General features: G+C 45.3%; 1 protein-coding gene across 9 annotated transcripts in view; it reads left to right on the top strand.

Annotated features, from left to right (window-relative positions):
* The window catches only part of DHCR7 (7-dehydrocholesterol reductase), a 29999-nt gene extending 7029 nt beyond the window's left edge, over positions 1 to 22970 (top strand). For 3 of the 9 annotated variants that reach the window (XM_037899975.2, XM_027830139.3, XM_037899974.2), the window contains exons 2-8: positions 11504 to 11604; positions 12909 to 13131; positions 15052 to 15142; positions 15717 to 15930; positions 16310 to 16514; positions 18936 to 19067; positions 21417 to 22970. In XM_037899975.2, the coding sequence (XP_037755903.1) occupies positions 11504 to 11604; positions 12909 to 13131; positions 15052 to 15142; positions 15717 to 15930; positions 16310 to 16514; positions 18936 to 19067; positions 21417 to 21881 (1431 nt within the window). In that variant the 3' untranslated portion in view covers positions 21882 to 22970. The other 6 variants (XM_037899976.2, XM_043548579.1, XM_043548581.1 and 3 more) reach the window with 6 other exon arrangements.
* Positions 22971 to 27554: the final 4584 nt, after the last annotated feature.

Below are 27554 nucleotides of genomic sequence, written 5' to 3'. Positions count from 1 at the left end.
TGTGCAATATTAACTTGATTAATTACCTTTGCAGCCTTGGAACTAGTTAGGTAAACTGTGTGTTGGACAGTTTCTGGAGCAGGAGAGATTTCCTAACTCATTATTAGCGTGGCTGGCTGCCTGTCGAGTGAGTGTTTGTTTTTGTTTTGTTTTGTTTTGTTTGTTTTTATTACCAGAGTTTGGTTGAAAATGTGGGACTTGTTTACATGGGAAAGTGAATTTAAACCCATATTGTTATATCTGTAAACCCCACCCATGTAGACACTTATTCCAGTGTAAGTAGGCTTGGCAGACTTAGATTTTAGTTGTTTTATGATTTAAATGGTTAATATAGGTGTTTTATAATTTAATTTAAATGGTTAATATAGGTGTGTGTTTTAAAGCATTTTTATATTTTTATCTATTTAAATTTTCAAAGTTGTGGGAAATTGCAGTTTTGCTGATGAAAGTGTAAGTAAGGAGTATGGGGCCCATTGGGAGTGTTAAATCAACAATTACCCCTTTACATATATAGAAGAAAGTTTAGGTAAGCAACACCCAGACAGCTAACTCCTCCGGACAAAGGTATTTATGAACTGACATCTTGTGACAGTGCTAGCTGTAGTAGCAACCTGGTCACTGACATTTCTGCAGCACAGAGAAGCCTGCAGGCTTATTTAGAAGCAATTAACCAGTTTCGGGGAGGAGGACATTACTGGGTGGTAATTGCTAGGCTAATAACAAGACAGTTCACTCAGTAACAGGGCAGATACATATTTGGGGGAGAGAAAGTCATGGAGAGTTAGGGTGACCAGATAGCATCAGGACAGGTGCCTATATGAGAAAAAGCCCCAAATATCAAGACTGTCCCTATAACATCGGGACATCTGGTCACATAAGAATGGCCAAACTGGGTCAGACCAAAGGTCCATCCAGGCCAGTACCGTGTCTGCTGACAGTGGCCAATGTCAGGTGCCCCAGAGGGAGTGAACCTAACAGGTAATGATCAAGTGATCTCTCTCCTGCCATCTCTCTCCACCCTCTGACAAACAGAGGCTAGGGACACCATTCCTTACTCATCCTGGCTAATAGCCATTGGAGAGTTCAGAAGGTGAGCTGGGGAGAAGAGGGAAGCTGTGTGGAAGTCTCTTCTAACTGTATACTTTTCATATCCTTTGTTATGTGTTGAAACTGAAGGTTAAATACATGGGTGCTGGAAAGGAAACAGCCTGAGAGACCACGAAAACAGGCTAAGCAGCGCTGCTCACTGGGGTAGCTGAAGAAGCACCTTGTGGCACATCTACAACTAGAAATGTCAACCTGACATTTAGCTAGTGCTAACAGGAGTCCTAATGAGATTCAGAGTAACAGCCGTGTTAGTCTGTATTCGCAAAAAGAAAAGGAGTACTTGTGGCACCTTAGAGACTAACCAATTTATTTGAGCATAAGCTTTTGTGAGCTACAGCTCACTTCATCGGATGCTGTAGCTCACGAAAGCTTATGCTCAAATAAATTGGTTAGTCTCTAAGGTGCCACAAGTACTCCTTTTCTTTTTGCTAATGAGATTGTTTTTTTTCCCCCTTGTGTTGCAAGGTGGGCATGTGTGGAGAGGGAGATGGTGCTGTCCAGGCTGTTACTCTGGAGAAGTAAATGTGATTTTTGTTTGTTTGTCTTGTTTTTAATTCTGCTTGGTAATAGATTACAGCTTGATTAGTTGGGACCTTTTCTGTGTTTCTGAATGAATAGAGATTGTTGCCGGCACCCCAGTGCCGAGAGGCTAAACAACAGCTGGAGTTCGTTCGCTACCCGGTGTGCTACAGCCAATAATCACAACGGCGTGGAGAAGCAGAAAAGTTTATTTGCAGCTGCAAAAAGGTACAGGGAGAATAGAATCTCAAATCCTGCACACAGAGCAGGAAGTTACACAGGCTTTTATACATCCTTTTTCCCAGCATACTTATCCAATAGCAAGCTGCCCCAAGTATCCATATAGCCAGCCAATCCAGTTCCCAGCTAGTTCCCTTGTTCTCTGTATCATTTGTTAAACCATACATAAAGGTGCTTTATTCAGCATTGTTCTTCCGTATCTGCCCTGTTTGGCCTTGCTTAGTTTCAGGCAGTCTGACTCTGCAACATGTTGCAGATCCTCAGCATAACTGCTGCAAGTGCCTCCAGGCGGAGGGGCCAAGGACACTTGGGCCTAGTACGCAGAGCTGCTGCAAGTGCCTCCAGGCGGGGGAGGGCTGGGGGGCTAAGGACACTTGGGCCTAGTGCAAGGGGGCTTCATCGACACTCATGGTCTTCCATCCCCTCGAGTTACCTAGTGGCCATGCCCCAGTGTCCCCAACAACTCCCTCCTTTGAGAACACTCAACAACCTTGGCTTTGAGTTTTCTCACTTGGGCTACTTATTTCTTTACAATAGGACTTTGCATAAGTACTTTGTGATAGCCCTGAAGAGAATGACTTATTAACTTTTGCAAAAGGGCCCTAACACATGATACTGCACAGCATAATACCAGTAATACAAGCAATACAGGAAAGAGAAGTTTCAATAACAGGCTAAATAAACTACCAAGCCAAGACGACAAACCCCAGCCTGAAAACAAGGTTTGCAATTTAGAAGCAATTAACCAGTTTCGGGGAGGAGGACATTACTTACAGTCGCTCTCTGGGGCAGTATAGGCAACCTGTGCTCCGGCTCGGGCATGGGCCTCAGCCTGTACCACCTTTTCATAGATCTCATAACTGCTATCATTTACATATACACAACATCGGGGCCCGACGAGGGCACAAACCCCCCATTGGGATGCCAAGAGATAGTCCAAAGCCAGCCTGTTTTGGAGGGAAAACGTCCTGAGCTGCTGTACCTCTTATTTAATGTTTTTACTGCTGATCCTAAATCACTAACCGAGTCCTCTAACTCTAAGGCCACTTTCTCAAGTACCATTTGCAGCCTTACAGTATAGCGGTCTATGCGTGCCATGGCTGGCCCAGTAAACAGTGGCGCTATTCCCAGTACAGAGCACCCTACAAGCTTCTCGGTTGTGAGGGAATTCTTCATATTGCCCTCCAATGCCGTAGTCAGTCACCGCAGGGTCTTTTCTCGTGACTCAACAGAGGTGTCTCGGGCATTTCTAATCTTTCCTTTGGGCAGTGTGGCGGTTATTGACAGATGAGGAACTCCACGAGCTATATAACAGCTACCTGTCCAGTTGGCTGGCAGCACCTTGTAAGCCTTTCGGCCACATACAAAATAGTGACCCTGTAGGGTCCAGTAAGGACTGTTTCTTAAGGGGATTCCTGGGATATTTAAAGCTGCTTTGGCTGCTTTTTCAAACAGTTCATATGCCCCTAAGGGGGCATCCCATCCTCCTGATTGGGTACAAGTGGGGGCGTTTCTAATTGTGCCGTTCAAATTACACTCGCCATAGGGACCACTACAAACCCACCATTGGCTTGCTACATTGGAGATATTAACTGGACGGCAAGTTATATTTCCAAACCTTTCTTTTGTGGTAAGATTATTTGTAAGAGTTTTCCTAAAAGGGGAGGAACCATTACACCCACACTGTTGGCCTCCCCTTTTGGTCTTTATCCAATACCCATCAGCCCACTGTGTAATAACACAGGAGCTTTTTCCCACAGGACGCCCATAGTGATCAGATTGATTTCGGGTAAAACATAACACTCCCTCAGTGAGTACTGCAACTGAATACTCCTGGTCCTGATAGGTGGCTTGCTGTAAAGAGGTCTTATTTCAGAACGGCGAGTCCGTTCTTTCCTGCTCTTTGGTGGCGGCTAATTCTGCTAGGGTCAAGGGCAGCATGTCAAGGGGCATTCCCGTTTTGGGGGACAGTGGAGTTGGAGCACATACCCAGCAATCAGTCTGGTTTGTTAAAGTAGCAACATGGTGCACAAGCGAAACAAAAGAGTTATGCTCCCGATATGCACAGTTTGGAAATACCAATACAGAGAATAACAATGTTACCCAATTAATTATCACCAGAGTCTTTTTAACCCAGGGTCTCCAGTACCTGGGTGGGCCCGTTTTAGCGTAAAGTTGCCCGCTATTTGTGTCTTTTAAACAGTAGCTTTAGCCCGAGATCGTCACTAGATGAGGAGTCAGCAGGTTGGACAGTCCACTGTTCTGCTGACGAGGGGGCGGGTACTGCCTTCAGACGAGAGTAATGAATCCCGTTCTTGTGTCCCTCGATCTTTGCTGCTGTATGGGAGATCAGCAGGACGGTATAGGGTCCTTTCCACTTTTCCTGGAGAGGCTCGTCTTTCCAGATACGAACAAGCACGGAGTCACCGGGCTGTAAAGAGTGGATGGGAAAGTCCAAGGGGAGAGGCTGGGAATCCTTGGTATACCTGTGAAGAGACAAGAGAACAGCAGACAGGGAACACATATACTGTGAGAAAAAACCATTACCCAGCTTCCATTCCCCTGACAGAACCGGGGTGCCATTCATAGGCCATGCCCTTTCAAACATAATTTCAAAGAGACTAAGCCCTAATCTACCCTTAGGGAGAACGCGGATATGAAGTAGGACGAGGGACAAAGCATCAGGCCATCGCAGTGAGGCTTCTTGGCACACTTTTGAGAGATGCCGTTTAAGGGTCTGATTGGTATGCTACCCCACTGGCTTGCGGTCTCCAGGGCGTATGGAGTTTCCAGGGGATCTGTAAGGCATGTGAGATGCTTTGAATGATTTTTGACGTGAAGTGTGTCCCGTTGTCAGATTCCATCCACAGGGGGAGTCCAAAGTGAGGAATGATCTCCTTAACAAACTTGAGGGCCGCTGTTCTGGCAGTGCAATTACGGCATAGGAAGGCTTCTGGCCATCCGCTGAACCGTTCCACTATGACAAGGAGATATTTGAACCCTTGGGTCTGGGGAAACTCAGTAAAGTCTATTTGCCACACTTGTCCGGGGCCCAGAGTGGGTTCTAGGGCAGCTGGTGGCACAGGATGTCCCGGTCGGGGGTTATTCTTTTGGCAGACTAAGCAGTCCGCTTGTACCTGGGCAGCCAGGGGTCGGAGTCCGGAAGTGATAAAGTATTTTCCCATTAGCTGGATAAGTGCTTCCCTGCCAGCATGAGTGGTTTGATGTAGTTTCTGCAGCGCTGGCCGGATCAGGCCCTTTGGTAAGAGGACCTTCCCTTCTGGGGAATGGAGCCATCCCTCCTTTTCCCGGAGACCAAGTTTGTCAGTTAGCTGTCTCTCCTTCCCAGAGTACTGAGGGGTTGGAAGCTCCCCTACTGATGGGATAAGGGCATGCATATGGATGTTTTCAGTCTGAGGGGATGGCAGGGTGACAGCATGCTTAGCCTCTCTATCTGCCCGGGCGTTACCTCTGGCCACGTCTTGATCTTCCCGTTGATGGGCTTTACAGTGTACCACCGCCATCTCCGAGGGAAGTTGTACGGCTTCTAGGAGCCGGAGGATTTGGGGCCCGTACTTGACTGGGGAGCCTTGGGCTGTCAGCATTCCCCTTTGCTTCCATAGGCCAGCATGAGCATGTAGCACACCAAAAACATACTTTGAATCAGTAAAAATGTTGACCCGCTTTCCTTTTGACAGTTCAAGTGCACAGGTCAGGGCTACTAGTTCGGCAAGCTGGGCAGAGGTCCCAGCAGGCAAACCTTCAGCTTCCACAGTGTCATGGAGGGTCACAACAGCATAACTTGCCCTCCTTTGCCCATCTATTACAGTACTGCTACCATCAGTGTACCACTCATAATCTGCATTTGGGAGGAGTACATCCTTTAAATCCGGACGGCTGGAGTACTGGACATCTATGATCTCTAAACAGTCATGTTTCTGTTCCTCTGTTTCTGGCAAGAGGGTGGCTGGGTTAAGGGAGGGACAAGACTGTAAGGTGACTTCAGAGTTCTCTAACAGCTTAGCCTGATACCGAGCAATCGGAGCCTGGGTGAGCCAAAGCCCTCCCTTTGCCAATAAGGCTCGGACCATATGGGGAGTATAGATTTGCATAACCCCTCCCAATGTTAGCTTCTCAGCTTCCTCAAGCACTAGGGCAGTAGCTGCGACCGCCCGTAAACATGCCGGCCAACCCTTTGCAACCTGATCCAGTTGCTTAGAAAAATAAGCCACGGGACGTCTCCATGCTCCTAACAGCTGTGTGAGCACTCCTAGGGCCACCCGCTTTCGTTCATGTACATACAACTGAAACGGCTTAGAGAGATCCGGCAGGCCCAGAGCCGGGGCTTCCATCAATTTTCTTTTCAGGATTTTAAATGCCCTGTCAGCCGCTGGGGTCCAATAGAAGGGGTCATGATCTGCTCCTTTTACACAGTCGTACAGGAGTTTAGCCCACAGTCCAAACTCTGGGACCCATATCCTGCAAAAGCCTGCCATACCCAGAAATGCCCTGAGCCGCTTACGATTACTTGGGGTAGGAACTTGACAGATAGCTTCCTTTCTTTCGCTTGAAAGCTGACGCTCCCCTTGCCGTATGTGAAACCCGAGGTACCGTACCTCTGGGAGGGTGATTTGAGCCTTACTCCGTGCTACCTGATATCCCCAGAGTCCAATAAAATTCAGGAGATTCACGGTGGCTTTAAGGCAGGGGGTTTGGCCCACAGTGGCAATTAACAAATCATCTACATACTGCAGAAGGAGGGCCTCCTCATTATCCCACTCCTCTAGGTCCCTGGCCAGAGCCTGGCCAAAGAGGGTGGGGGAGTTTTTAAATCCCTGGGCCAACACTGTCCAGCAAAGTTGCTTTTTAACCCTTTTGCGGTCCTCCCACTCGAAGGAGAAAATCTCCTGTGACGGGGTGGCAACTGGGATGGTAAAGAAAGCATCTTTCAGATCGAGGACTGAAAAATGGGTATACTGACCCCCTATAGAAGCCAATAAGGTATATGGGTTAGGGACAAGAGGGTGCAAAGTCTTAACCCATTCATTGACTGCCCTTAGGTCCTGTACCAGCCTTTAGGCTTCTGTACGGGTAGAATGGGAGTGTTCCAGGCTGACTGACATTCCCGGAGAATATCATACATTAGGAATCGATCTATAGTTTCCTGTAAACCTTCTCTGGCTTCCCTCTTGATTGGATACTGTTTTACTTGCACTGGGCCTTTCCCTGGTATGAACTGAATAGTAATTGGGGTCTGGTGGGTGGCCTTTCCTGGAATCCCTGATGCCCACACGAGGGTGTACACCTGGTCTTCCCACGGGCTCCATTCTGGGGCTTGCGTGGCTGAGGGCTCAACTGCAAGGGTCACGATCCATGCATTCTCGGGTAAGGTAAGGGTTATTTCATCCTCAGTAAAATGCAGGGTGGCACTGAGGCGACAAAGCAGATCCCGTCCCAGCAGAGGTGTTGGACACTCAGGGAGGTATACCAGCTTGTGGGATATAGTTCTGTTTCCCAAAGCGCATTCCGCTGGGGCATACACTGGGCACTTGGTGTCTTTGCCTGTGGCTCCTACCACAGTAAGGGAATCTGCTACTGGCAACTGAAGGCGTCGATTTACAGCAGTTCATGCCGCTCCAGAGTCCACTAAAAAATTTATTTCTGAGCTTCCCACCCGCATCTTTACTCGGGGTTCCGGGGGTAGGGTGGTCCGTCTCCCCTGACACCCCTATTCCTGCTCCGCCATCGCCATCATAGAGGCACCTCCCTTTTCTTTCCTCTTTGGGCACTCATTTTTCCAGTGTCCCTCTTGTCAACACAAGGCACACTGGTTGCAACCCAGTCGTCTCTCCTGCGTGCCCGGACGTTCGTGTCCACGGCCCCTTCCTCCCCGGCCACTTCTCTTAGTGCCGGCCTGTACCGCTGTTACCATCAGTCTCACTTGCTTTCTCTCCTTCTCTGTCTCTCTCAGACTGTAAGCTCGGTTTGCAGTCTCTAAGATTTGTGCCATGGTCATGCCCATTAAATCCTCCTTTTTTTGTAACTTTCTCTTAGTATCAGGGGCTGCTCTGCTTGTAAAAATTCCCTTAATAATTGACTCAGTTGCCTGATCATCAGGGTCTGCATTAGTGTTCTGTCGAATTGTGTCCCGAATACGCTGTAGAAAGGCCCCTGTGCTTTCTTTTAAATCCTGCATTACTTCATATGGCTTTGCCCAATTATTATGTCGGACAGCCGAGTGACGAAGTCCATGCAAAAGCAACTCCTTATAGGAGGTAAGGCGGGTCATATCCCCATGATCATTTGGATCCCACCTGGAGTCTGCTCGGGGGACTTGTGCATCCGGGTCAGGGACATTAATATGATCCCGGTCGTACCGTTTCTGGGCCTCCTCCCTTGCCTTGGACACAACCTGTTGTCTTTCAACCTCAGACAATAGGGTTCGCAGGAGGATGTTACAATCATCCCAGTCCGGCTTGTGACTACTGAGGCACCCCTCAAAGACTGATATAAACCTGCTTGGGTTGGTGGAAAACTCTCCTGCCTGTGCTTTGAAAGCAGCCAAATCCACAGGATTAAAGGGCACATGAGTATAAACCTGCATAGTCGTGGCCGGACGCCTGTCCGATCCAGACCGGGCAACTTTAGTTTTGGTGATTAAGGGGTATAGGCCAACCATTGGGGACTTACAAGGTGTGGGTGTAGGGGCCGAAGGGGACACCGGCTCTGCCATTACAGTGGGGGTGGGGGTCTGGGGACTAACATTAGCTGCTACCGAACCAGTCGGAGTCAGATTACAGTGCTGTAAAATATCTGGTCGAGTACATAAAGTCAGAAACAAATGCGCATACATATGTTCATTCCATTTCCTTGTTCTCTGACAGAACAGGAGTAACTGAAGGATCGTGTTGTAATTAATTGACCCTCCTGGTGCCCACTACTCCTGGTCCTCTAGTTGATATTGAGGCCCGTCAACTGTACAGAATCGTTTTAATTGGCTCTTAGTCATCGGATCCACACTAAATACCTTCCAGTTTGCTAGAATGCCTTCTAGGGGCATACACTGTGCCCTAACCCCCGAGCTCTGTCCCTGTCCCATACCTACAGGGTAACTCTGGGCTTCCCCAGGTTCCAACAGAGCATACAATCCGGATTTCAAAAGGTTCCTACCTTATCCAAGGGACCGGTTCCTCACCGTCGTCCGCAGCTGCTCCTCCCCTATGTCCAAGGGACCGGTTCCTCACCGTCGTCCACAGCTGCTTCTCCACTATATGAGTGCGTTGCACCGTTGTGCCCTCCGGGGTCGATCAAATCCCCTCTCCTCTGATGAACTCACCGATGAACTCACCGGTGCTCGCTGGGCGTCGGTTCTCACCGCAATCCTCGACCTCCAGGAGGGGTCCGGGCAAGGCTAAATTGCAGCCTCGTCGCCCACCCAGGGACGCCAAAAGCTGTTGCCGGCACCCAGTGCCGAGAGGCTAAACAACAGCTGAGGTTGGTTCGCTACCCGGTGTGCTACACCCAATAATCACAACGGGGTGGAGAAGCAGAAAAGTTTATTTGCAGCTGCAAAAAGGTACAGGGAGAATAGAATCTCAAATTCTGCACCCAGAGCAGGAAGTTACACAGGCTTTTATACATCCTTTCTTCAGCATACTTATCCAATAGCAAGCTGCCCTAAGTATCCATATAGCCAGCCAATCCAGTTCCCAGCTAGTTCCCTTGTTCTCTGTATCATTTGTTAAACCATACATAAAGCTGCTTTATTCAGCATTGTTCTTCCATATCTGCCCTGTTTGGCCTTGCTTAGTTTCAGGCAGTTTGACTCTGCAACATATTGTTGCAGATCCTCAGCATAACTGCTGTGAGTGCCTCCAGGCGGGGGGGGCCAAAGACACTTGGGCCTAGTACGCAGAGCTGCTGCGAGTGCCTCCAGACGGGAGTGGGGGGACCAAGGACACTTGGGCCTAGTGCGAGGGGGCTTCATCGATACTCGTGGTCTTCCATCCCCTCGAGTTACCTAGTGGCCATGCCCCAGTGTCCCCAACAGAGATGACACTGAAGGTGAGGAGATTCTATTAAAGAGGAGGTTGGCTGGAAAGCTGGTGTAGCCCACTGGCTCCTAGCAAGGTCCCAGTGGTGGACCCTCAGTTGGGCAAGGGGTATGTGCCACTTGTTGTATCCTTGGGGGCAGCAGTTTTAGGAAGAAATCACTTGACACACAGAGAGCTGTGAGCCATGAAAGCAGCCATTTATTTTCCACACACTGAACTAACCAAACCAGCCAAAACTGGCTGGGCTATCCCTTAATAAGCTAACTCGGTTGCCATAGAAACAACAATGTGCTATTACCACAACAACCAAATACACAACACCACTACTTTGAAAAATGGTGTTTGAATACATGAGAGGTGACTTGCACAGGAAAACACACTGGGTTTGTCCACTTTGTATGCTTCTCTTTTTGATGACCAAAGGTCTGAAAGCTTGTTTTTTGAGGCTGGGGAAAGTGGGGGGAAGGGTAACTACTACATGCAATTGTCTTCCACGGATGACTCTGTGGTTGACTGGAGGGCTATTATAATGTTCTGCTAGTACAAAGGAAATGAAACCTGAGCACTTGAGAAGGTAAAGGATCATTAGGGTCTGGCTACACTAGAAATGTTACAATGGAGCCACTGTAGTGCTGTGGTGTAGACACTACAGTGATGGAAGGGGTAATCACTGTAATAAATCTACTTCTCCAGGAGGCAGTAGCTAGGTCAACAGAAAATTCTTCCATCAACCTAGCACTGTCTATGTTGGGGCATAGATTGGTTTAATTACATCTTTCATGGGTGTGAATTTTTCAAACTCCTGAGTGATGTAGCTAGGACAACCTAAATTTTAGGTGTAGATCAGCCATAGTGCTTGAAACTCTGGCATTGTATTAGGTGTGACTATAAAACCTCAAACAACTATTTAACTTTTGTCAAATGCCTGACATACTTGTGAGATGGTGTGATTTGTTTGATTGTTTGATTTAAACAAAGACTCAATCTCACCCCTTCAGGCTATGCCTATACTGCAAAGAAAGTGTGTTGTTTAACTCGGGTTAAAATAGCAGTGAAGACATTGCTCTGCTTTTAACAAAGGCTAGCAACTCGATTTAAAGCCTAGAGGGGAGATGGTGGTTGAACTCACAAAGAGACTAGATATCAGGGTAAAGAAAAGCAAGCAGCATAAACCTCTTTAGTTGGGACGGGTGGAGGGAGGCAGAACCCTTTCAGGCAATCTCTGCAAGGCACTAAAAAAACCCAAGTGTATGTGTGTGTCGGAGGTGGTGGGCAGTTAAGGTACAATCCCAATCTAATTTTCCCTTTGCAGGTCATCTTTAACAATGTTCCCAGGTATTATACAGTGTTAATAAAAATTTTGGATTGGGCAATAAGTTTTACAGGGCCCTTTGGCATCAACAATATCTTAGGTTACAATCTTATATGCAGGAAAAGGTAAGGTTTTTTTGTTTGTTTTTAATCAGAGTCCAGATGCCTGATACAATTCAAGATTATCAAAAATTTAATTTATAAAGGATAATGCAAAACTAATTGTTGGGGGGACGAGATGGTATAACACAATGTAAACCTCTTTCATGTAGGATCCAATGGCAGCCTTTCCTGAAGGAAAATCTGAAGAAAGGAAACATAAGAACATCCCAAATGGTTCTGGAGCATCTCAAGGCCAATGGGGAAGAGCCTGGTGAGAGAGGCTTGTCACTCTGACTGAACAGACTCCAAATGTGATACTACCCCAATATTCAAAAGACTAGGGCCCCTCAATAAACAAAGGCTGCACCAGCCTTCAATTTAGACTTGCAGTATGAATGATCTAAACACAACATATCTGAAGTACAGCTCGACTTCAGACTTGCTATTGGGAGTTATTAGATGGTTTATATCGTTTGGCCCGCCCACCCTAAGGGAGTCTTTGTGGGTTACCCTACCAGTTCATCACAGCTTCAGCTCAGAACAAGCAAACTCATAACAAGTATTGTCCAGATCAGGGGTCTTTGATCTGGAGTTTCCAGAAGCAGGTAATTTAATATACAGTGGGTCTCTCTCCCAAGGGTGTATCTTCAAAAAGTTGGTTTTGGAAGGGAGAATTTGTATTCCCCTCACTTTGAGGTACTTCCTAGGAAATCCGCTTCACAAACATTGTTCCAGAAAAGACTGTTGAACTTCCTCGTCCCTCCTGAAGACTGCATTAATCTTGTGCTCTGGCTAAAGAAGTTACATACAATCTCACAATAGGACATAAACATTTGTGTTTCTCCAACAAGGTACCCTGGAGGTATTAACCCTAATTCAGTAAGGTTTAACCTAATTCAGTAAATTCATTCAGGATATTGTCAGTCTGTCATAGTGCCCACCTTATAACTTTTAGCCTAGTGGTTCCCACCCTCACCCTGGGATGTGGGAGCCCCATGTTCAATTTCCATCCCACCCCCTCTGCCAGAGTGGGAGAAGTGAGTGACCCCTGTTCAAATCCTCGGTGAGTGCTCTGACCACTGAGCTACGGAATGTGCTAATGTAGGTTTCTCCAATTAAAGCTGTTCCATTGTGGATTAAATAATTAGACCTCAAACCACCTTTTTGGGATGGAAAGTTGTGAACTGGGCACAGAGACACAAAAATGACTTGCCCAAGGTCACACAGAGAGTCTGTGGTAGAATCAGGAATTTGAAGCTGAGTCTCCTATGTTTCAGCCCAGTGCCTTAAACACAAGCCCAGCCTTCACCTCCTGGGCTAGGCAACAAATAGCTACTTCCTAGAGAGCACTTCACAAACTATACAACCTCTCCCTGCTTGCTCTCTTCAGACTTCTGTTTTTACCATAGTAGTTTCTGTGCTGTATACTTTTGCTAATGTGCAAATGAACTTACGCTTTACAAAGCAGTACATTTTAGTGTAACTGACAAACTCTAAAATTGAAACTCAGTGGGAACAGACCCACTGTTTCAATGCAAAATTCCCTTCAGAAGATAACCCATGTCTCTGTTACAGGGAAGTAGACTGGTTTTCCTTGGCCAGCGTCCTCTTCCTGCTTACGTTTTCTCCATTCATCGTATATTACTTTATAATGTCGTGTGATCAGTACCATTGCTCTCTGACGGACCCCATCATTGATGTGCTCATGGGGAATTCCCATCTCTCCGACATCTGGAACAAGACACCCTCCCTGAGCTGGAAAGCTGCTAACATCTATATATTTTGGGTCACTTTCCAGGTAAATCTTTCAGTTTCTGTATTACAGACTGAAGTCAGATAATTACTCCACATATTTGATCTAGGTATGTGTTGCTTATCTCCTTTCATGACTACTTTTCTAGTGAACCCTATTATGTGAAAAGGATATAAGAAGTAAATTAACAATCTTAAATGAATATAGTTTCTGACATCCAAATAGATCTTAAGCACTTGGCAAAGTGTAACGCACTTTGGTTTGCTTCACCGTCACTGTTGTTTCACTGTAGTTTGGATATCACTTATGCCACACGTGATGGAAGCCTTCTATAATACGGCACCATTCCTCCCCAATCTCATTCCACACCCTGTGGAACACTGGGGTCAGTACTGACTGACTCAGGGGGAAGGATGACATCAAGTGAATCACCAACATCACTTCCTGCAGAATGTGAATTTTTAAAAAAACAGAATATCTCATCCAAATTCAGACTCAGCCCCTCTGTCAAGAACTGCCAAGATCACAGCTTGAGGCATTATGACTGCAAGGCAACGTAATGCGCTCTGATGGGGGTTACACAAGATAACTGGGTGATGGCAGGTGGATTTAAATCAAGGCGATTTAAATCACCAAGTGGAATCAGTCTAAAGCATTGATTTTAATCAACTTCTCCATTTGTACTTCAGTTATCTTGTAAAGAAAGGTGCGTTCTCTTTGATGAAACCATTATAACATGTTGATTTACAACTAAATAGAGCCTTTCATTAGATTTGGTACACTTTTTTGTTACTTAGGACGGTACATTGTAACATACATTTACTGAAACAATTATATAGCTTAATAGTTTCAGATTGTTAATTGTACATTTTTACTATGTTAGCTAATGGTGAATGATATATTGGTTATTTACTAGCCAATTCATTCTTTGCTTATGATTTGTGTCAAGCTGCATTAGGATGGTAACTGGAATTTAATGAAGCACACAAAACAGCATATACATTTTACTTTTTATTTTAAAACAACCTGAAATATTTTGGATACATAAACTTCTCTTATCAAAACATGTTTTACATTTACAACTACAGTATAGTAAGGTTAGGCCCTAACATATGTTGTATTAAGTTCAGATTTTATTTTAACAGGTCTATTTTAAAAAAAGAAAAACTTATTGTCATTTAAATAACAAAACCAAAAATCTGATTTTAAATAAAAAAATCAATTTTTATTTTTTTTTCCAAAAAAATCAATTTTTATCCACCAGGCCAGGTGAAGTGAGCTTAAAGGGTCACAGACAGGTTAAAAATCAAGCTTCACAATTTTGTGCATTACCCAGAGTTCTCACTTGGGCATAATCCCAGTAGTTTCTATAGCTGTATAAGTAAAGGCTAAGTAAATATTTCAGGATTTGGCTGTCGTGGTAGTAGACTATTGCTATGTTTAGATTACTAAAATTGAGCTGCTTTTACATCTAATATACTTGTAATGTTGTATGCAGTTCTTTCTTTCTCTCTTTATTGTACTTTATTTTCTCATCTTCTTCAGTGAAAGTAGGTTAGTTTCAGCTTTGCTTATAGTCAGCTCCTAATCACTTCAGGTTCTTATCCATTAACACATGATTGCAAATACTGAAGGAAAATATTTATTTTAAAATATTCTTCCAATTTTTTCCTCTAATTTCCTGGAAACATTTCTATTGTATTAGCTTTTATAAGATATTATTTAGGATAAATTTGATATAGTTTTAATTGTATACAAAAATTCAATTCTGTAAGGAATTCTGGTTTATGACATTTAAAGTGAATTGGCCTTTTGGTGGGTCTGCATATCTGCATTTTCAATGTTGGGGTCTTTTACAAGTTAATATTTATGCACAGCTTGTGTGTGTGTGTGTGTGTGTGTATAGGTATTCGATATTTTATGCCCTGCCAATTATTTATTATTCTTACATTCTTTGCAATGTAGGTGATGTTATATATATTAGTTCCTGATTTCTGCCACAAGTTTCTACCTGGATATGTAGGAGGAGTACAAGAAGGCGCTCTGACCCCGGCTGGTAAGGGTTTTGTTTTTTCCCTTAGCACATACAATGTGTATTTCCTTTTAAATGACAGTACCTCCATTAGATCTCTTACCTGCTATAGTTAATTGAATCTTCCAAATATATATCTGGATTATTGTAGAAGTGGGAAATATAGACAAACACTCCCATAATGTACTTTAGAGAATTAGGTTGTGTGAAAACTACACACTTCCTTCTGTTCGCTGGGATTTTACCTTCAGCTATTTAACTTCAGTTAAGAAACATGTTTCCCTGCCCACCCCCCTTCCCCTTTCTGAAGTAAAGAGGAGGCCTAGGCATCTATGTTGATGACTACACTAGAGTGTCATCAGGTCTTCATTCGTTTGAAGAATGGAAGCCACAATAAGACTTGAGTGTTTGGGAGAAGGAGATCTTTCAGTGCTTCAGGAGGAGCAAAGAGGCTAATGGAAAGACTCGTTTTCATAATGGGCAATGGATTTGCACTCCTGGATAGGGCTATGCCCAGAGCTAATAAAAGGCATGTTCCCTTTATACCTAATTCATGCAGTATCACAGAATGTTGAACAATTTACCTCTTCCTCTTTAGGCACAGTAAATAAATATGAAATCAATGGACTTCAAGCCTGGATCATTACCCATGCTCTCTGGTTTGCAAATGCTCACTACTTCCATTGGTTCTCACCCACCATCATTTTTGACAACTGGATTCCTCTCCTATGGTGTGCTAATATTCTGGGATATGCAGCTTCCACATTTGCAATGATTAAAAGCTACTTTTTCCCCAGTAACCCCAATGACTGGTATGTTGCTGTTAATACTCATATAGTACAGTGTTATGGAGAACTTTGACATGTGAACATTGAATCTTCTTCAGTACAGTGATAAAAATGCATTTTTGACTAATATCTTAATCTGGCTAGAAAATGGTATGACTGGTCAAAAGAAATATCAAAACTAAACTAGGAAGATCTTAGAGTCAGAACTTACCTTTATATTACCTTCATCGGATCAACTTGCATCATCTTAATAATTACTTGGTTTTATATATTAACACACCTTCAGTTCACAAAATGACAGTAGTTCATGTATTGGAAAATTAACTGAAACCTATATTCAAACTTAATTTGCTACTGTTGCATGTGAATGTATTACCTTTACAATTTTTTTATACCTTTTTAGCAAATTCACCGGCAATTTATTTTATGACTATATGATGGGGATTGAATTTAACCCTCGAATAGGGAAGTGGTTTGATTTCAAGCTATTCTTCAATGGCCGGCCTGGTATTGTAGCCTGGACTCTAATTAACCTCTCCTACGCTGCCAAACAACAGGAACTGTATGGTCAGGTGACCAACTCAATGATCCTAGTCAATGTCCTACAGGTAGGTCTGGAATGGTGGAATTAAACCTGGTTGAAAATTATGGATATTAAAATAGACTAAATTCTCATGATAAAATTGAATGCACATTTATTTCTTGTTGACATAGAATAACCTTGGCCATGATCATGCTTCGGGACCTGCTAGCATGGGCTTTTACACTCATGCAGAGTCCCACAGAAGTCAGTGGCACAACCATGTCCACATCTGCAGAGCTTGATGCAGGATCAGTGACCTATTTAATCTAAGAAATACATTTGTCTTTCAGTCTGTATTCTAGAAACAGGCCTGATACTGTTTCCTTTGGACTCTGACGGAATTCCACTTGACTTCAAACGATCAAGATTGGGGCCACATGTCCCTTCCCCCGCCCCTTTTCCCCCCTAAAACCACTGTTTTAGGCTCCATGCTGAGACAGTGGAGACACTGCACCTTCCCAGCATGGAGCCTAAAACAGTGGCAGTGGCTGCTAAAAAAATTTGTTAGTTAAATGTTTCTATGTAGATATTTACACCTGTGGAACTGCAAAATCCCTTTAAAAAGAACAGGAGTACTTGTGGCACCTTAGAGACTAACAAATATATTTGAGCATAAGCTTTCGTGGGCTACAGCCCATTTCATTGGATGCATAGAATGGAACATATAGTAAGAAGATAGATAAACAGACATAGATATACATACAGAGAACATGAAAAAGTGGAGTAAGAGGCTAATTAAGATGAGCTATTATCAGCAGGAGAAAAAAAACTTTTGTAGTGATAATCAAGATGGCCCATTTAGACAGTTGACAAGAAGGTGTGAGGATACTTAACATGGGGAAATAGATTCTTGGCGTGACTCCTTGTATCCAAATGATTAACTCATATTTTTTAAAAAATATTCTCTGCTTTGTTTATAATCTAGGAGCCAAAAAAAAAATCTCAAGACTTCCAGATTTATAATGTATTTTTTGTTTAATCAAAAAAAGCACACTTTTTTTTGTAAATAAGGTTAATAATTTGGATTTATTGAATGAAGACTGATATTGGCTGATAACAGCTAGAATCGCAGTCTTGTGCAGGCACAGAACTTTTTCAATTTAAAAAAAACTTGTTATCATTTTCAGCCATGTGGCACCAAAGATGTTAGAATGGCTTGGGAGCCTAAGATCATCACATGACTTTTTGAGTAAGCTAGCTAGTGATAAAATAGATGTTTCTAGGGGTTTGGAAGAGAAGTAGGCAGAAACTGGAACAGAGAAGCGACAAAGGCATGAGGTTGACCAAAATAAAGGAGGGGGCAGATGAGCGTGGAGCAAAAGAGAATGGCCAGGAGACTAAGGGCTGGTCTACACTACCACACTACATCAGCGCAGCTTCACCAATGCAGCTGTGCCGCCGTAGCGTGTCTGGTGAAGACGCACTATGCTGACGGGAGAGCGCTCTCCCATTGACATAATTACTCCACCTCAATGAGGGGCAGAAGCTATGTCGGTGGGAGAGCGTCTCCCTCCAACATAGCGCTAGTGTGGACATCGCTTTAAGCCGATATACGTCGCTCGGAGGGGGTGGTTTATTCATACCCCTGAGTGATGTAACTTACATCGACTTAAGCAGTAGTGTAGATAAGCCCTGAGGCTTTGAAAGCTGTTGGTCCTGTGAATCAAGACCACTGGACCAGAACAGTTTATTCTGGTCCATTTCGGGGAATAAGGAGATGGGCTAAAGACCAGGAAGTCACTCCATCTCCTGCTGTGGCTGCTGGCAGTCCTGCTGTGACCAGGATATGCTGAAATCTCTGTCAGGCAAAAGCTGACAAACTAGATAGATTAAGGATCTAACTTAAAACAACACAAACAAAGTCAAAGACTAACACTCATATGTGTCTTGAAGTGCACCACTGTGCCTTTGTGTACATTACATTAGCACTGGATCTCACGATCAGATGATCAACATTACCTAGGTACAGTGAAAAGAAAAGGAGTACTTGTGGCACCTTAGAGACTAACCAATTTATTTGAGCATAAGCTTTCGTGAACTACAGCTCACTTCATCGGATGCATGGTGAGATGCCTAAAGGGTGTCTGTGGGTTTAAGCTGGTTTTGTTTGCCTGCCACATTCCATTCCACAGCAGGGCTGTGCTGTTACTATTGTCTGTCTAGAATGGGTTGGCCCTAATAAGTAATAAGCTAGGAATTTTAGCATTGGTTTAGCAGTCACCTTGAAAGTACTGAATTCAAATTATACATGTGCGCATTAGTACAATTGTGGTAATATTTAAAAAAAATATTCTGTTTTGCCAATGTAAAAATGCAGAAAGGTTCTCAGGCTGTTGCCACAAGATAAAACCAGCAGCCTGATCCTAGTACAGTGAGACTGGGTGACTACGACAGATGTTTTAATAGCAACAGAGCATTGTTCTAAGCATAAGACATTTATTTCCAGGGTATTTATGTATTGGACTTCTTCTGGAATGAAGCTTGGTATTTGAAAACTATTGATATCTGCCATGATCATTTTGGATGGTACCTGGGCTGGGGAGACTGCGTTTGGCTGCCTTACCTCTACACTCTGCAGGTAAAAATACAATTGTATTGAGAATAGCATTTTCATGGAAGCAGAACAAGTTAAAAGTAAATATAGAAATCCTAAAAATGTGTTTCCCTAGCAGCATGACTAGCATCCTAAATAACTGGCTTCTAAGTAAACTTAGTTGAGTAATGTAATAGATAGTTAACAATAGTGGTTCCAACCATTCCTTTGTTAGACGTATTGTGACACAACAGGATACAATCCAGATTAATGAGTAGCTGTGTCACCCCTGCCCGATAATCTGGGGTGCCCTTTACAATGCCTTGCTGCTCAAAAACAGCCTCCAGCATGTAATTTACTCCCAGCTATGACTTGGGTCTTACCAGACTTAAAAATTACCACAAGGTAACCCCAACACATTCCTAGTCCCAGATCTTCCCCCAGAAATGTATGTCCTGTACTGGACAGTACAGATATATTGAGCCTGTTATTCCTTTAAGGGAATAATATGCATGCACACAAATTGTTACCCCAATGGCATTTCCCAGACACTTCAACTTTGAACACACTGGATTAGATAAAACAAGTGTATTAAGTTAATTAACTACAGAGAGAAAGAGAGATTTTGAGTACAAATAATGAGGCATAAGAGTCAGAAATTGTTACAGGAAAAATTAAGATGAAATGCCTCCTGATGCCTTACTTAACTTTGCTTTAAATCTAATGTAGTTTGTTTTCTCACCACATGCTTTCAGCAGTCTTACTGACCAAACTCTTTAGGTCAGGACCCCTCCCACAGAGCCCATGATGAGCAGAGGGAGAGAGAGGGGTGCCTTGGGATGTTTGTCCCTTCTTTTTATAATTTGTCACCCTCTTGGAAAAACATTTCCAGCTGAGACCCAGGAGCCAGAGTCTGTGTGGAAGGATATTCCCTGCTTTTTTTCCCACCTGTTTGAACTTCCTTGTCTTCCCTTCCCGCTTGAGGACTCTATTTACTGCTTAAATGCAAATTAAGCCGCACACATTTCTTTGTTTAGGACAGACCTGTTTGCCAACTTTTGCTTGGGCAGGGCTGTGGGGTTTGAAACATTTTAATAACAACAACACACAGGGGGATCTTATAACTTTACATGCAATGTTCCCACACATATTTTAACAGGACAGTGCTGACCAGTAAATTATGAGTTTTCACATGGTACCTTACAAGGCACACTTTGAACAAAGGTGATTACAATAGTGTGTAGGGTGTGGATACAGGGGTGTATTCTGTCACACCCCTACATTGGGATGATTTAGTGCAGGGGTGGACAAACTTTTTGGCCCAAAGGCCACATCTGGGAATAGAAATTGTATGGCGGGCCATGAATGCTCACAAAATTGGGGTTGGAGTGCGGGAGGGGGTGAGGCTTTGATTGAGGGGTGCGGGCTCCAGGGCGGGGCCATAAATGAGGAATTCAGGGTGCAGGAGGGGGCTCCGGGCTGGGGTAGGAGAGTGGGGTGGGGGGGTGAGGGCTCCGGCTGGGGTGTACGGGCTCTGGGCTGGGGATGAGGAGTTTGGGGTGTAGGATGGTGCTCTGGGCTGGGACCGAAGGGTTTGGAGGGCAGGAGGGGGAATCAGGGCTGGGGCGGGGGTTGGGGCATGGGGAGAGGCACTTACCTCAAGCGGCTCCCAGAAGCAGCAGCATGTCCCTTTTCTGGTTCCTATGTGGAGGCGCAGCCAGGCGGCTCTGGGTGCTGCCCCGTCTGCAGGCACCGCCCCTGCAGCTCCCATTGGAGCACCGGAGCGGGCCATTGGAGGGCGTAGGAGCTGGAGGGGGGCCATGCTGCGGCTTCTGGGAGCTGCATGGAGCAGGCCCTGACCCTATGCCCCAGCTGGAGCGCCGGAGCAGGGCAAGCCCTAGACCCCACCAGCAGGAGTTCACAGGCCGGCTTAAAATGGCTCATGGGCCGTAGTTTGCCCACCCCTGATTTAGTGGATAAGGGCCCTGCTGTGTCTTATTATTTCTGGGGTGTGAAGATCACTGGTACCATCCAAGATTGAGCTGAATGCCATGATAGCAGAGTACAGCAGGCAGGCTGCTTGCTGCTTGAGCCTTTAATGCTGTACATATGAGTTGTTCCTACAGCCACCTACAATGCCATCACAGAGAGAGAAATGAGTGGTTTTCTAAGAACCACCTGTGGCTTTACCTGGAGAGATGGCCATACATTTGTAGCGTGGGTCTGGGGTCTTGCAAGTTTCCTTGCTCTCACTGATCCTCTCCTCTACCTGGGTCCCCATTTGCTTAGAGAAGTAGTCTAGCATCCTCCAGGCAAAGGGGGTGCCACTCAGCTTGGAGGAAACATTTGTTTACAGAAATTCACTGAACCCTCTAACTCTTCCTCACTCCACAGGGTTTATATTTGGTTTACCATCCTGTACAGCTCTCAACAGCTAATGCAGTTGGGATCCTGCTTTTGGGGCTGGTTGGCTATTATATCTTCAGGATGACCAACCACCAAAAAGATCTCTTCCGTCGCACAGATGGGCACTGTAAGATCTGGGGTAAGAAGCCAGAATATATTGAATGCTCCTACATGTCATTGGATGGGACCAAATACTACAGCAAGCTGATGATTTCAGGATTCTGGGGAGTGGCGCGACATTTTAACTACACAGGTGACCTGATGGGCTCCCTGGCATACTGCTTGACTTGTGGCTTTGGGCACATCCTGCCGTATTTCTACATCATTTACATGACCATTCTGCTGACCCACCGCTGCATCAGGGATGAACACCGTTGCTCCAGCAAATACGGCAAGGAGTGGAAGCGCTACACTGCTGCAGTTCCTTACCGACTAATACCAGGAGTATTTTAAGACTGAGAGTTCCAGACAAAACGTATCCCTTTTGGAAGACAGCGGTGTTCACACACTCTGCTTGACACCAGCAAAAACTGTTTCCAGTTTTCTGTAAAACATCTTGTGGGGGAGAAAGCGTGGTTTGAAGAATAACTCTTCACCTTCTAATGTAACATGTTCCCAGTAGCTATTTAGAACATTGTAGCACTAAAATGGCCAGGTCTCCAAATAAGACAGAAATTAAAGATTGAAGAACTTTTGTTATAATCTAGCTCCTGAAATATTCTTTCCCACACTGTGTATCTTTACATGAAAAGGATGAAGGCGTGTGGGGGGTGGGGGTGGAATATTGGGCAAGATCCTCAGCAGTTATAGACAGACATCGCTGGACCTAGGCCTACAGAGACACCAATATGCAGCAGTGGAAGGTGTAGCCCAGATGTTCCCATTTTAGTCTGGCACAGTTTGCTTGCAATGTGAATTAGTGTCTAAACATATATTTGATAATGGGAAACAGTTTTTTTTCCACTGCAGGTGAAAGACTTGAATCTTTATTACTTGTGACCAAAATCATATCTGTAAGTGGACACGACAATGGAGGCTTCAGGATGAAAGGGGGGGCGGGGAAAATGCTATTAAATACATTTTTAAAACAATGGATATGTTCCCCCCCCGCCCTGACTTTCTGATCATCCCCTCCTCCATTGGACACCTGTTACTGCATGAACAATGTCACCCACTATGGAATAGAGCTGTTCAAAGAGAGTGGATACAGTCCTTGCCCTAACCAGTATATGCCCTAGAAAAGGCAAAGACAGATACACTATGCAAGCAAAAGTGATCAATCCAATAAGTATATGTCTTGTCAGATAAACCTGTGGTGGTTGCATGTACATTAAATACTAAGTTCTCCACTTACATGAACAGTTAACTCATACAATAAACAAACAAATACATGACTTAGTCAACTAGGTTCTTGATGGCATCATAAAATAATCTTGGTGAGGGATTTAAATGAGGAGACGGTGGCTTTGCAATCTGGTGTAGAGGAGAGACTGCAATAGTAATGCAAAAGTGATAATAAAAATTATTGTTGTGAAATATTAAGTCATTAAACTTGCCTGTGCTTTTACTGATGTTTACAGTGGGAGGTTGGGTTGCTCCATAGCCGCCACTGTAGGGCCAAGCTTGGTATTATGGGCACTCGCTGCCTTAGCCCATAAATTTTAGGTCATTCGCTGGGCATAGGGTAAGCTTGGCATCAGTCTAAACGCTTGAGTAACAAAACTCAGAACTGGATGTCAATGCCTTTAAATTAAGAAAACAATCAAAGGAAAGTGCTTAGTTTCAGCATTTAAAGGCAAGGCCCTAGCCTGGGTCAAGGCTAGCATTGAGCCACTCCTCCTCTCTCACCCAACTCCGCTACTGAGAAGAGGCAGTCAAGTGTTCTTAACTGGCCCGCTAGCTCTTGATCTGTCAGTATTTCCTCTAGGCCTATTTCCTCTAGGACTACCTTGTTGGTAGCCTGATTCAATTTTCCTTGATGAGGGAGTATTAGGGCAATGATACCTCTAGCAAGGGGCAAAGACAACTTGAGAGACCCCCATCACACCCTCACACCCACAGAATGACCCCAAGGGCCCAATCTCAGCCCCTTATCCTGGGAAAAGAAGTCTGCATTCTGGTACTGAGAACCCTGTTAGTGTCTCACAGGAAAGGCACATAGTTGCAGTGCCAAATACCACCGAATAATGTGAGAATTCATGTCCTTCATCACTTGCAACCATTTAATGGGTGTATTGTCTGTTATTAGGGAGCCTCTAAGGGTATGTCTACACTATGAAATTAGGTCGAATTTATAGAAGTCGGTTTTTTAGAAATCATTTTTATATAGTCGATTGTGTGCGTCTCCACCCAAAATGCTCTAAGTGCATTAAATGTATTAACTCGTCAGAGTGCTTCTATAGTATCAAGGCTAGCGTCGACTTCTGGAGCGTTGTACTGTGGGTAGCTATCCCACAGTTCCCGCAGTCTCGGCTGCCCATTGGAATTCTGGGTTGAGATCCCAATGCCGAATGGGGCAAAAACATTGTCGCGGGTGGTTCTGGGTACATGTTGTCAGGCCCTCCCTCCCTCCCATGAAAGCAACAGCAGACAATCGTTTTGCGCCTTTTTTTCTGGGTTACCCATGCAGATGCCATACCATGGCAAGCATGGAGCCCACTCAGCTCACTGTCACCGTAAGTCTCCTGGGTGCTGGCAGACGCGGTACTGCATTGCTACACAGCAGCAGTTCATTGTCTTGTGGCAGCAGACGGTGCAATAGGCCTGATAACCATTGTCATCATGTCCTAGGTGCTCTTGGCCGCCTCGGTAAGGTTGGTCAGGAGCACCTGGGCAGACATGGGCGCAGGGACTGAAATAGAAGTGACTCAACCAGGTCATTCTCTTTAGTCTTGCCGGCAGTCGTATTGTACCATCTTCTGGTGAGCAGCCAGGAGATGAGAATGGCTAGCAGTCCTACTGCACCGTCTGCTGCCAGCCAAAGATGTAAAAGATAGATGGAGTGAATCAAAACAAGAAATAGATCAGATTTGTTTTGTATTCATTTGCTCCCCCTCCCTGCCTCCGTGAAATCAACGGCCAACAATCATTTTGGTGAGGTCTGTCGGGTACCTTCAAAAGTTTAATGGAGATTCAATCCTGCCTGGAATAGTGGGGGGAGGGATAGCTCAGTGGGTTGGGCATTGGCCTGCTAAATCCAGGGTTTTGTACTCAATCCTTGAGGGGGCCCATTCTGTATGACAGTTGTTTTTGTTTCTCCTTGATGTAAAGCCACCCCCTTCGTTGATTTTAATTCCCTGTAAGCCAACCCTGTAAGCCATGTCGTTAGTCACCCCTCCCTCCGTTAAAGCAATGGCAGACATTCGTTCCGTGCCTTTTTTCTTTGCAGACGCAATACCACGGCAAGCATGGAGCCTGCTGAGATCACTTTGGCAATTAGGAGCACATTAAACACCACGTGCATTATCCAGCAGTATATGCAGCACCAGAACCTGACAAAGCGAAACTAGGCGAGTAGGCGACGTCAGCGTGGTGACGAGAATGATGAGGACATGGACACAGACTTCTCTCAAAGCATGGGCCCTGGCAGTGAGAGCATCATGGTGCTAATGGGGCAGGTTTATGCCGTGGAATGCCAATTCTGGGCCCGGGAAACAAGCACAGATTGGTGGGACTGCATAGTGTTACAGTCTGGGACGATTCCCAGTGGCTGCAAAACTTTCGCATGCGTAAGGGCATTTTCATGGAACTTTGTGACTTGCTTTCCCCTACCCTGAAGCACCAGAATACCAAGATGAGAGCAGGCCTCACAGTTGAGAAGCGAGTGGCAATAGCCCTGTGGAAGCCTGCAATGCCAGACAGCTACCTGTCAGTCAGGAATCAATTTGGAGTGGGCAAATCTGCTGTGGGGGCTGTGTGATGCAAGTAGCCAATGCAATCAAAGATCTGCTGATATCAAGGGTAGTGAGTTTGGGAAATGTGCAGGTCATAGTGGATGGCTTTGCTGCAATGGGATTCCCTAACTGTGGTGGGGCCATAGACGGAACCCATATCCCTATCTTGGCACCGGAGCACCAAGGCGGCGAGTACATAAACCGCAAAGGGTACTTTTCAATAGTGCTGCAAGCACTGATGGATCACAAGGGACGTTTCACCAACATCAATGTGGGATGGCCGGGAAAGGTACATGACGCTCGCATCTTCAGGAACTCTGGTCTGTTTCAAAAGCTGCAGGAAGGGACTTTATTCCCAGACCAGAAAATAACCGTTGGGGATGTTGAAATGCCTATAGTTATCCTTGGGGATCCAGCCTACCCCTTAATGCCATGGCTCATGAAGCCATACACAGGCAGCCTGGACAGTAGTCAGGAGCTGTTCAACTACAGACTGAGCAAGTGCAGAATGGTGGTAGAATGTGGATTTGGACATTTAAAAGCACGCTGGCGCAGTTTACTGACTCGCTTAAACCTCAGCAAAACCAATATTCCCATTGTTATTACTGCTTGCTGTGCGCTCCATGATATCTGTGAGAGTAAGGGGGAGACATTTATGGCGGGGTGGAAGGTTGAGGCAAATCGTCTGGCTGCTGGTTACGTGCAGCCAGACACCAGGGCGTTTAGAAGAGCACCACAGGGCACGGTGCGCATCAGAGAAGCTTTGAAAACCAGTTTCATGACTGGCCAGGCTACGGTGTGAAAGTTCTGTTTGTTTCTCCTTGATGAACCCCCTGCCCCTTGGTTCACTCTACTTCCCTGTAAGTTAACCACCCTTCCCTCCCCTCCCCCCCTTCGATCACCGCTTGCAGAGGCAATAAAGTCATTGTTGCTTCACATTCATGCATTCTTTCTTAATGCATCACACAAATAGGGGGATAACTGCCAAGGTAGCCAGGGAGGGGTGGTGGAGGAGGGAAGGACAAGGCCACACTGCATTTCAAAACTTATTGAATGCCAGCCTTCTGTTGCTTGGGCAGTCCTCTGGGTGGAGTGGCTGGGTGGCCAGAGGCCCCCCCACCGCGTTCTTGGGCGTCTGGGTGAGGAGGCTATGGAACTTGGGGAAGAGGGCGGTTGGTTACACAGGGGCGGTAGTAGCAGTCTGTGCTCCAGCTGCCTTTCCTGCAGCTCAACCATATGCTGGAGCATATTAGTTTGATCCTCCAGCAGCCTCAGCATTGAATCCTGCCTCCTCTCATCACGCTGCCGCCACCTATCATCTTCAGTCCACCACTTACTCTCTTCAGCCCGCCACTTCTCCTCGCATTCATTTTGTGCTTTCCTGCACTCTGACATTTTCTGCCTCCACGCATTCGTCTGTGCTCTGTCAGTGTGGGAGGACAGCATGAGGTCAGAGAACATTTCATCGCGAGTGCATTTTGTTTGCCTCCTAATCTTCGCTCGCCTCTGGGAAGGAGAAGATCCTGTGATCCTTGAAACACATGCAGCTGGTGGAGAAAAAAAAAGGGACAGTGGTATTTAAAAAGACACATTTTATAGAACAATGGGTACACTCTTTCACAGTAAACCTTGCTGTTAACATTACATACATAGCACATGTGCTTTCGTTACAAGGTCGCATTTTGCCAGCGTGTGGATAACCCCTCCCCACACCACGTGGCTAACAGCGAGAAACATGTCTGTTCAGCCACAGGCAAACAGCCTAGCAGAAACAGGCACCTCTGAATGTCCCCTTAAGAAAAGCACCCTAGTTCAACCAGGTGACCATGAATGATATCACTCTCCTGAGGATAACACAGAGAGATAAAGAACGGATGTTGTTTGAACGCCAGCAAACATACACTGCAATGCTTTGTTCTGCAATGATTCCCGACTACGTGCTACTGGCCCGGCGTGGTAAAGTGTCCTACCATGGTGGACAGAATAAGGCTGCCCTCCCCAGAAACCTTTTGCAAAGGCTTTGGGAGTACATCCAGGAGAGCTTTATGAAGATGTCCCTGGAGGATTTCCACTCCATCCCCAGACACATTAACAGACTTTTCCAGTAGTTGTACTGGCCGTGAATGCCAGGGCAAATTAATCATTAAACACACTTGCTTTTAAACCATGTATACTATTTAAAAAGGTACACTCACCAGAGGTCTCTTCTCCACCTGGCTGGTCTGGGAGGCAG

Source organism: Chelonia mydas, chromosome 6 (genome assembly GCF_015237465.2).
Source record: "Chelonia mydas isolate rCheMyd1 chromosome 6, rCheMyd1.pri.v2, whole genome shotgun sequence".
Taxonomy (NCBI): Eukaryota; Metazoa; Chordata; order Testudines; family Cheloniidae; genus Chelonia; species Chelonia mydas.
This window is presented reverse-complemented; position numbering and strand designations above follow the sequence as displayed.